The 12502-nt window shown below is 28.4% G+C and overlaps 1 protein-coding gene across 6 annotated transcripts in view; it reads right to left on the reverse strand.

The window, feature by feature from the left end:
* Positions 1-11929, reverse strand: part of LOC132943404 (protein-L-histidine N-pros-methyltransferase) — a 128717-nt gene extending 116788 nt beyond the window's left edge. For 3 of the 6 annotated variants that reach the window (XM_061012379.1, XM_061012378.1, XM_061012377.1), the window contains exons 1-2: positions 11738-11928; positions 5683-5850 (exon numbers count right to left, since the gene is read on the reverse strand). In XM_061012379.1, the coding sequence (XP_060868362.1) occupies positions 5683-5772 (90 nt within the window). In that variant the 5' untranslated portion in view covers positions 5773-5850; positions 11738-11928. Of the gene's footprint in view, positions 1-5682; positions 5851-7435; positions 7474-11737 lie in introns of all 6 variants that reach the window. The other 3 variants (XM_061012380.1, XM_061012381.1, XM_061012382.1) reach the window with 3 other exon arrangements.
* Between the last annotated feature and the right edge of the window lie 573 nt (positions 11930-12502).

The raw sequence follows: 12502 nt of genomic DNA on the forward strand, positions 1-12502 counted from the left end.
AATCTCAATTTTTATAGAGACTATAAGATTGATTTTCATATATATTTCTATACACGGGTCACGGGTCACGATGCTTTTTAACTATTAGAATATGAAAAAATAGAAATAAAAGAAACGGTTTTGGTAGTACAAAAAACGGTATGCGCATATATTCCCCTTATTGTTGCAGGCGGGCGTGTCCGGGAGGGGGTGCCCGAGGCACGGCGGGTTAGGTCTCCGAGAACAATATGCGTATATGTCGAGCGGATGGATATTAAAAGGCACACATCGATCCTGCGGGATAGACGTCGTGGGCGAATAGGAGCAAGAAGAGAGAGAGAGAAAAGGATAAAAAGGACTCCGAAGGCGGTAAAAACAAACAAAATGACGGTGGCGGTGATAGTGGTGGTATGATAGGCAGGCGGGTAGCTGAACGTTTATAATGTATGCAACAGTCGACTTAAACCGATGACGGGGCGGGGTGGTAAAGGGGACACACACGCTCTCATCTGAATGTATATGTATATACACATATAAGAAACCACCCTGCCCGCCTGCTTGGCGTATATTCCTTTTCGCCATTCCACCACCACCACACAGCACCGTCGCTGTTTCTTTCCTCTTCGCTATCAGGCGACTTGGAAATTGCGGGATCCCCGAAGCGGAAAAATCCAAAATCTCGTTGCCCGAATACATACACACATATGTATATGTATATATATATGTGGTATATACACACATGCACACGCTAACACACCGATGGAAAAGAACGTTAGGCGGCAGCGGTGGGGAATTCAAAGTTAAAAAAAGCCCGGAAGGGGCGGAGGAACCAGAGAGCTGATTGGATCTCTAACGGCGAAAAGGAATTACGGATAAAAAAGAAGTAGAACGTACACACATATACAAACACACGCTCGAGTGGGCGGAGAGTGTGAGCGAGCGCGCGCGTTCGCATGTGTGTGTGTATGTGTGTATGTGTACAAGCGGATTGTGTGTAAAGGAAGAAAATGCGAAAATGAGTTTTTCCTCGGCAATTTTCTAACGGGGCTCAGACGTCATGCACACATACGGGTCGTATCAAGAGCGAGGGCGACGGCAAAGCGAAGAATATAGCGTGCGGGAGACGGTTGGCGGGTGTATGTGTCGGGGGTGGGGGGAGGGGGGTTGGTAAGGGGATGGTTAAGGGCGGAGGGGAGGTTGAAGAAAAAACCGAACGGCGGCGGCCCTGATGAACGCTCCCGCTGCCGCCTGTATATACTTATATATACGTATATGCGAGGAGAATGCGCGCGAATATTACCTCTCCACTACACATATCAAATCTCATTTCGCACATGCACAATCGCAAATTCCCGGTCGCTCGCACTCGCGCGCACCGCCAGTCGCGGTCTCTTCGAGGAGGGATCTCGTTTCAATTTCTCAGTCACCGAACCACGGTTGAATTATTCTTAACCCCTCTCCCTCTACCACTCGAACTTATCCTGTCCACCGCCGTGGCTCGGAAGAGAAGGTATAGCGGAGGAGGCAGTTTACAGTGCATCCGCTACTGCACAGGTCGTATATACCTATACCCATATACACACGCACACACTAAAGAACACGTTGGAATCAATTTTGGACAAGTGGGCCGCCGCTTTCTATGAACGTTATATATACATATGTGTGTATGTATTCATTTCCTCATATACATATACTACACAGGGTATCCATAATAAACGTCAAGCTTTGCGTTGACGTATAACAAACCCACTATAATATTATGTAAGGAAAATATCTATATTTTTTTTTATCTATTTTTGTGTAAATTTAAAAATGTTACATATTATAGACCATAATGGAACCACCACTGCTAATTGTGTTGTAATTGATTTATTTCAATAAACGATGGGGCCGGAGGAGAAATATTGGGACTATGGTTCCTTCTCCGGTCCTCGATACCACGGGGAAAAAAAGACAATAATCGAAAACCTAATTATTAGTCTTAAAATTAATATTTCAATCAAAACGTATCTATGACACACTAAGATAATTCGTAGAATTGTAATAAATATTTAAATATCCAATTTTTTTTAACACGTTATTAAATATTGTGATTGCTTATGGTTTATTCTTTGATAAATAGTAAGAGTGCAAAATACCTTTTAAATTATTTCAATATATACCTACTAATATTATTTTTATTAAGAAAAACGATAATGAATATCTAATAAATAATAATCATCAAAAATGCACCGAAATGTGTATAATAGACAAAATTCAATGTAGTAACTAGTATGTACATTACAATATACAGTATACACCATGATAATTTATTAAATAAAATTATACATTATACTAAAATATATTTTTTTGAATACACGTTAATGTGGTATACTGATCATTTATATACATAAATATATAAAAAAAAACTATTTGTAACTAAATAAATAATGTATTTCAAACATCTATAAAATCACCGTACTATAGAACAACTAGTATTATAATCACAACAAGATAAAATCAATTTTAAATAATATTCTAATTATGTTGTAAATTGTTGTTTAGGTTTACATTTTTTTTAATATTGTGGTGTAACTTGTTGAAGTTAAATGATCAAAACAAGAATAGTATTTTCTAATCAAAATATGAATAGCTAGGTAGTTAATATTATAGCATATATTTTAACAAAAATTTAAGTGACGTAATATATATTTTGATGGTAAAATGTAATTTGGAAGTCTAGACGATATAAAAATTATATATTCAATAATGAGGTGTTTATTCAAATATATGACATAATCTACAGCGAATAACAATCGTTTATAATATGTATTAATATACTGCTTTGATAAATGTAAATGTTATGTGTAAAACAGTGGATGCGTATATTATTACTATTATTACTTATTAATAAAACATTTTAAGACATATTAACAAAACTGTCTGGATAATAGTATACTATGATATATAAGCATAAATTTAATTATTAAAATGCATTTCAAATTATTACGTAACCAAGAAAATTAAAATAAACTCGAGATTTTTTAGTACTGAGGCGATTATACTCTACAATTTGTGGGGGTTTTGCTGTGAATAGTCGTTAAATTAACTTATTAAGTCTTAGAATTTATTATTCACTATACGTTACATAAATGTCCATATTTACTAATTTAGCAAAACTAAATTTTACACAGTTGATAATACTGATTTGATCAGAATCTAACTATTATGACAAAAAGTTATTAAAGTAACATGTAATTTTTTATTATTAGGGTTGATTTGTATTACTTATATTACAACTTAACTCATCTGCACTATATAGCGCGAAATCATCAATAATTCGACAGTGTACATTTTTAACTTAAAAAATTAATTTAAAAGTTTGATCACAGATATAGGTATTTCAGATGCTTCAATTAGGAAAGTTTATTCTTTTGATTTACTAATCAATTAAAATGATTTTAAACATGACTAAAACGATAAAATTATGAAACATGGAAAATTATATATTTATATATTTATTATTAGGTAGGTAAGTATCAGGCATTATTACCTATTAATATAAATTATTGATATTAGAAACATAAACCGTGAAATCTGGATAACTGACGAAAATAAAATCATTTGATCTATATTCAACTATACCAAGAAATCAAATTACTTACACTATTGTTAAAAAATAAAAATAAAATTAACTTAATTAAAACGTTTCCAACATAAATTGTATAATTCTGTTTATATATTGCACCGAGTTATTATAATTTTAAGTCTAATTAATAAAGACTCATAAAATATTAGCTATTATAGTTATTACCACAATATTATAATATTACCATAGTATCATAGTAGTAAACAATGTATACGCATTAACGTGTGTTCGGCAGGTTTCACTCACCCAACTAAATATTCCTTTACAAGCCCCTTTGCTAGAAATAGGGATTGAAACTAAAACGACGACCCTCTTTTCAGCAGAAAAAAATCCGATGATAAAATCAAATGGTCAAGTAGTGAATGTAACTTAATAGGTTAAACGTACACAAGATTAGATGATACACGTGTAATTGAACCAAAATCACCCCAGAGAGTTTCCCTAAAATCGACAGTAGAATTTGTCCTTTTGGTTAGAGGGTATTTCCACAGTTACTAGGTGACAACTTTTTTTTTGTATTGCAGTACGATTTCAATTATATATACTTGATACCCTCAAACAAAATGTCATCATACGAATTAAAACGTAGAAAATAGATTATGTAAAAACGTAAAAGAAGAAAAATTATACATACCTATTCAAAAATATTAGTTTACATATTAAGTATGAGTTGGAATAGAACAAAATGATTTTACTAAAAAAAATTTAGTATGATGAAATATATCTATAGGTACTATTAAATATATAACTTAAGTTAAAAAGTAATAATAATTAATCACACATTCTAATAGAACTATAAGTACCGACATCTAAAAGTAGATATATAAGTATACCTACTATAAAACCTTCGAGGGTAAAAACTTTTTATATTAATTTTAAAGTTGTAAATCGATTTTGATTTTTATAATAATACCCAATTAGTATAAGTTATAAACTTATAACTTAATCATACGTTTGATTAATAAAGATTCGATTATCAAAAATACAACCCATTAAATACACAACTGCAGTTGAAGCCGTAGATAAATTTTTTATATCACAAAATATGCTATCTTACAATACTTGTTACCAAATAGTAATTTACAAAACCTCGGGTAAAATTGTAACAAAAAATAAAAATGTATGAAATATTGAATAAATGTATAATGTACATAATCTTGATGATACCAAAATAATTTTATAAGTTACGATGTTATAATATTAAACGATACAATTACATTGATATTTTATTGGTATATAATATAATCAAATGTATATCGTATATTAGTATATATAGGTGCTATTAAGTTCCTAGTTGTACAGCAGTCTGTAATATATAATCGAACATTGACTACATTTAATGTCGAATTAATTTAAATAAATTGCCAAACGCCACATAGTTATTATAAACACAATAATAGTATTGAAAAAAAATTAAGCAATAAAATGAAATTAATGGGTTTGACTCAGTAACAGTTTTTAGCCATTTCATCAATACAAAAGTCCATAGAGTTTTAATGATTCATTTTTCCAGCCGTTTAGACATTAATGTTAGAACTTCGGAAAAGATTTATTCTAACCAGGTTGTTTTTATAGCCCAAATCGATTTTGTATGCTAATAGGAAAAATATTCATCCATAATTTAACAAACGCTATTTTCCATTGGCTTACAAAACAATGAGTTTCATTTTATTTATGACATAAAGCAATTCACGAAATATTTCGCTATGCCTGGTTATATTTGTATGTGTTTGCGAGAACGATTTTATGTAGGTACAGCTAAAACGATACATCGAAAAACATTATCACTGCCTGAACGTATATTATAATACGCGTATAACGTGTCAAAGATTTGAAAGGAATACATAATATAATAATCATCATCATACCAGGTATTTTGTCTATTTATATGGTCTTTATAATAGAAATATTATTAAATATTATATCAGGCATATATTTTATACTCAGAAGTCAGAAGAGTTTGTGACTGACAACAAACAACGGAATTATGTCTTACACTTATGTGTTTACATATATCTACTTACACTTATAAATAACTGACCATTATATAATTTACGAATTAAATAATCACTTACGGTAGCTTTGTTTAAGTTTCTCAAGGACTCGCTGAGTAACGCCTTTTCAGCTATTACCTTGGCTAATCCACGTCTGCGGTATGTATTCATGGTCCCAGCTTACTATAAGAAATGTGTCGTGTAACAGTATAAATTCGCAGCACACTTGTAAGAATCAATTGCATACATCTTAAACATACAATATAAACATATATTTAGTAGTGATTAAAAATTAAAATAATAGCCATGGAATATTATAAATATTAAATCATAAATTATTAAATTTAAGTATGAAAATAATTGAGGTGCAATGTTATCTAAACAAAACCTAAAAAAAAAAGTATGAAAATGTAATGTAGGTCCTACGCGATGAAGTAAAAATGAATACAAAAGAGCACATTTATACATTTTACATAAATTATACGAGTATATGTAATTAAATTCTAATTTTAAGTGATTATTCATGAATATACATTTAAAAAAAATCCTGCTATAGTTGACTGTAAAATACCAGACTATAAAGTTTTTTTTTCTTCCTCTCAGTTGTATCAAAATTATTGAATTAGTTTCTTTTAAGACCAATACAAATATTTTGAATTTATTTGATTATTTAAAATTGTAATGTATTATCTAATTATTTAAACTTCTAACCTGCCTTTTCCACCATATAAATACCAAATACTTAATAATTTGAAAAAAAAAAATAGTTAGAAATTATTTTAAATATAAAAATAGTACGTTATTGTAACATACAAATAGGCTAAAAAACGTAAAGTGAATACTTTTTGAATAAAATAAAATAATTATTCTAATAAAAAAATTATAAATTTACTTATCGGCTTTAAGATGCGTACAATTTGAGAATACTAAACAGAACATGTAAATGTTTTTGTTTTCTCTTAGATAAATTATATGCTAGGATAAATAAATAAATATTATAATACCTACAGCAAATATATAAATAAATTGCTTATTCTAAAGACGTTATATTTGTACTATTTGTAAGACTATGTAAATTACTAGCATTACAGAACATATTACACTGTAAGAAACAGATATGATAATAATATGTATAATTTATTTGTTTATTTAATTAAAATGTATTTAAACTTTTATCAAAAATTAATTCAACATACTCATACCTATTACCTATAATTTAAAAATAATATACTTTAAGCAAATATTTTTCTAGCCGTAATGCTGTTATACAATATCATAAAGTAGGTATAGGCATTATTATTTCCTATTATATTATAATATACCTACTTAGATAGGTAAATAACTTATGAAAGTCAGCGTTATCAAATATCAATTAAAACTAGCTCACAGTTAAAGGAAAATATTGGTACAAATAATATCACATATTATAATCCTAGCGTAATTTATTTTATAGTGCAATCAATAATTCAATAACAATAAATTAAAAATTGTATGTGTGTTACTTTAATAACACATCAATATATCATGCTACCATATAGATATATTATTTTAAATTAAACGTTGAATTGTTGAAATGTACGTTGTCTATTAAACATATCAGTTTATAAAATGTATAATATATTCATGAAATCCATAGCAAAATAAAGTGAAATATCCTTCAACTTCAGTTGATATTAAGTTAATATGCACTGATTATTTACTGTCTATAGGAAGACTTAATGTAATATTGTAATTCAAAAATATATCTCATTATTTCTTTTGCGATGTTTCAATAGGTAATGTAATAAATATGTCAATTAAAAAACGTAAAGAATAATAATCTAGAAGCATTTACCTGTCACGTAGTGGACGTCTGGACAATATATCTTGGTGCTATGACCACCCGATATGATGGAAACAAAAAAAAAAACAATGGACTATCAAGAAGAATACTAAACAACCATGGGATCGTTGCTTCAACATTATATATGTATTTGTTTTTTTCATTCGTGTTAATAAATACATGACAAACATATTAAATATATTTAAAATTTAAAAATAATATATGCACTCTACGGGGTTACAGACAACACTATGTCAATAAAAAAGTATGTACAATATATATCTGAAATTAAGAACATTATTTTATATAATATTAATACATTATGTACAATGTGAGGTATTTCAGATACGTTGGTCAAAGATTCATTTTAATACGTTTTTTTTATACGTTTTTAAGTATTGAAGTAATCAAAGCAATATGTTTACTCACTTTATCAAGATTGCTGGTGGACCAGGTTATCACAGATAAATAGATAATTATATACAACTGAATTAGATATTTAGTTTATTTTTGTAACTATAGGTATTGTTTTATAGTTCAGACTTTTAGCTTATCTTATACTTTGTCACGATATCTACATGTTTTTACGTCTGAGTGCCTGAGTGTCTAGGATTATATTATAAACTTCGTTAATTATTTTTCTTAAATTATAAAACTAGTAATCACCGAGAAGCAATAAATATTTAATAATTTAATTTAATAATATTTTTAAATGAACGAATATTATAATTTTTGTTTTATTCTAAAGTTTTATTTTATAAATTTGAGTTCAATGATAAATGCAAACCAATTTATCAAAATTATTTGTTATTACTTATTAGGCACCTATAGGTATATTTTATTTTATATAGATGAATAAATTAATTTCTCCAACAAATGGCACCACATAGAAGAAATGCAAATACAATATAAATAATAAAAATTAAAAGCACACACAGCAGTTATATTGTAATAATAAATCATTAGTCAGAACCCCAAAAGAGATATTTACACTAGGTGTGAGTACAAAAAAAACAACCAACCGATTGTTGAGGGAGAAATGACTTAAGCCCTTTTTCTTCAATGCCACTCAGCCCTCTCCTCCGTGTATAGATAGATACTTATTAATTTGAATGTTGTATGTTTACTTAGGCCCGATGTGATTAAATCATTGTTACCAGGTGTTTGTTCAGGTCAATACACTTATTCTGTTTAGCTTTTTTTGGTTGGTAAGTGCGCGGTGACTTGCAACGGAAGCACTCCGTCTAAGTCTCAGCAAACGAAAGCATATTCAAAAAAAAAAGAAATAAAAACATTTTTTTGAGTGGTAGTAGAAAAATAACTTCCTCCACATGATCATTGACTGTGTAGCCAATGATCATCTCGAGTTATTTTATTTAACGGATATCATACTTTATAAAATATTATATAAAACTGCTCATGCGAAACATTAGCACGTGAAAAGCACTGGAAATAATGATAAATAAAACATTTAACGGAAGTTATGCATTTGCATTTGAGACTAATTCACACTCGTAATGCGGATGAAAAAGATTAAAAAAAACAAGTTCAATGGCGATAATCTAAAGCAATTATTTTGCTAGGAGTAAATACCTAATCTAGTTCAATTGTGTAAAAGAAAACCCATCAATAAACATCTTATCTACAATTATACTATAATTGCATGAAGATTAAAGATTAAACTATATTTGCTATTTTGTACAAAAGTATCTAAATAAAATCAAAAATGTTAAGAGGATGTCAGTGCAATATTTATTTTCTCTCTCTGACCCACACGCAACATGGAAAATTTGCGTTCAGCAGAACCAACCTGTGTTGTTAGCTTTAGTATAAGAATGAAATGACCTATCATAAAACTTAAAATTAAGAACATTATCTGTGTTTTGCGTTGTCTATTTTGTAATATTTCAATATGATATGTGAATTTTTTAACTGTAACATTTTACATAACCGTAACTCCCATAAAGATTGAAATATAATAAAGAGGCCAACGTAAGAACAAAGATAATTTTCTTAACTTTAAGTTTGTTAATAAGCTGATTCACTCTATTATTAAAGCTAAACATACATAGTTGGTTCTGCTGAACGCAAGTTTGCATTTTATGCGTGGGTGAAAGAAAGAAATCAAATAATGATGATATCATCTTAAGTTTAAAATTAATTTTAAAAATAATGCCTGGGATTTTATTCTTATACGTATACTTACAGGTTTCATTGTTCATGCAAAAAAATATAATCAAAACCATAACATATTATAACTACTCAGTACTCGTATTCTATTTTTTTTTTTATTTTAAAATGTTCTTTTTGAGCTAAAAAATATTTTGAATAATAAAGTGACAAATTATTGTACATAAAAATCTATTTTTTTAGATAAATCTAGAAACAGAAGTCTTTGGACTTGCATAATAATTACTGTTTTCAACAACAAGTAAATCTTTGCAATTACTATGGAAAAGAATTTCATTAGTGTTGAACAGTTTTATTTTACCCGACTTTCATAAGGTATCAAAATATGTATTGCTATACTTATAAGCCTTTTAGCTAAATCTTATTTTTTTATTTTTACTTATTTTAAATTGCATATAAATACAATTATAGCAGATTAGAATTTTCAACAACTAATATTCAACAAATTTAAAAAGTATGTCCATCGTATCTAGTTAACATATATTAAAGTGTTATTGATAGTTTTCTCAATATTTTTAACATTTTTATTTCAATTTGAACAAACCGTTTTTAAGTGGGTGATTAATGTGAATATTCTCGGGTTTATGATAATTACCTATTCGGTTCATAAACCTAATATTTACATTTCAAGTACTTATAACAAAAATAGATTATTTACTAGTAAGGAAAGTGAAAATTCAGGCATGACCAACAAATATAAACTATACACACACTGACTAGTGACTATGTACTATAGTGTACTACTGTGACATTGACTTACTGCAGTACTTTACTAGGTTTTAATAAATATGAATTCTAAACATTAAAGTTTTCAATTTCATATTTTTAATATAGGAATTAATTATGTACCTATGTATAATTTAGGATCCCGAATTGTATAGAAAGTAGCGATATGATAAATAATACTGCACTTAATACGAGAATGTTTTTAATACTAAAAAAAATCAATTACTATTAATTAAAAAAGTGTTTATCAATAATACTTTATCATTTATAATATATATTGCCTATTAATCCTAAAACACACACAGGTACTATGTGTCTGTATTATAATTAAGTGGCTAATGATTTCCTTTTAGATATACAAAGTGCCAATAGTATACACAGAACATTTCCAAAATATCTACACTTCATTAATATAAAACATTAAAAATTAAATAAAAATAAACTCAAACAATTTTATTCTAAACCTACTGTATCCGCACATTAAACAAATATTATTTAAATTTAAGGCATTATTAAATACTCCGATCAAAGGGTACCTACGTATTATGTTTGTTACTTATTATTGTTTATTACCTATTAGTTATTAGAGATATAATAATTTATTTAATATGAAAGTATGCAGTTATCAATAAGCGTGTAATATGTTTAGGTACATTGTAAAAATAATAAAATAATATTAATGTTTCATCATAAATATAAACGTGAATATTATCGCTCATAACAAGTCATAAGATGAAAATATTATAATTAAATAAGCTTACCAAGTTTATACGATTTAATTTTATATTAAATGAGTAACTGTGTAGGATTCAATTTTTATCAATAAAGCACATCGAAATTTTTTTTAATTAATGTTTCTAGTAATAAGGGGACGAGTGTGGTAACACTGACCTAGTGTCGACTGGTGTATTATTCAAAACGAAACATTCCCGCCACGGAATGTCTATGAGCAACTACATATTTTTTTATACGTACAAAGATTATAATCTCACATACAAAATTATATACAGCATTTCACAATCTTAAATAATGATTTGTAATAAATTAATACTGTAGTTCGCTAAACGAATGGTGACAAATATCCAAATACGATATACATTATATTTTGAAAATAACATATTGTGTCAATTGTCAAATACAAATAACAATAATATTATGAATTATATAAATTATAATAGGTAACTGATGATATTGTATTGTTGTACAAATACAAAAATCGATAAACTGGAATTTAATTTAAACAATTTCATCGTAAGAGATAACGATATCAGAATTCGAATGCGTTAGAAGAAAAACGTTGTACTGTCAAACCATATTAAACGAATAATAATTCTTCAATAACCAAAACAGTCATAACAAACGAAAGATGTCAATATTACGTATAATAAATGTACTTACGTATTTAATATTTCATATCAGGGCGTATACGACGTGTACTTGCAATCAGTGAATTAACAATGAAAAACTAAAAAAGAAGAACGTCTTCGACACATTGGTGTAGAGATTGTTTTTTAAATATAATAAACAAAACGTGAACTCTCGATCAACAATTAGTTTGTTTTCAATATTTTGGAACTGATAAGACGCGAGTTATGATAAGAATAACCGGCTGTTTGTTATTGGTACTTGGTTGGGCGGTCGGTGGCGGCCGGGCTGATGACCGTGCAGGTTCTAGGCGCGCCGAGTGTACAATAATTTTTGATACGGTATTTTTTATCATACAATAATTACCGGCATTGGCATTGGCATTGGCGTTCTTTTGCCGCCGAACAGTTTTTACTCCAGCTGCTCTGTCTCGAATTATTATATATTGTGTTCGCGCAATCACGCTCCTGTACAATATTATTTATAAAATAAATTAGTGTATGTAGGTAAGAAATATAGTGAAAATCTTAAAATAATATTACACGACATAGTGTCTTGTTTTGTCTGAAATACGTTAATACAATGTTTATAATATTATATGCTATATTATGTACAGGATAATAAATCAACTATATCGATTGGCTGTATAGATAAACTGAATAAAAAAATCATTTTTTATTATTTGGTAAATGCATTGTATAGTTACCATTCGCCAGTTACCACAATAGTCAATAAAAAAAAAATATTTAACCACCAAACTAAATAAATTAAAATTACCATATATGTATATTATTATAG

Source organism: Metopolophium dirhodum, chromosome 4 (assembly GCF_019925205.1).
Source record: "Metopolophium dirhodum isolate CAU chromosome 4, ASM1992520v1, whole genome shotgun sequence".
Classification (NCBI taxonomy): Eukaryota; Metazoa; Arthropoda; class Insecta; order Hemiptera; family Aphididae; genus Metopolophium; species Metopolophium dirhodum.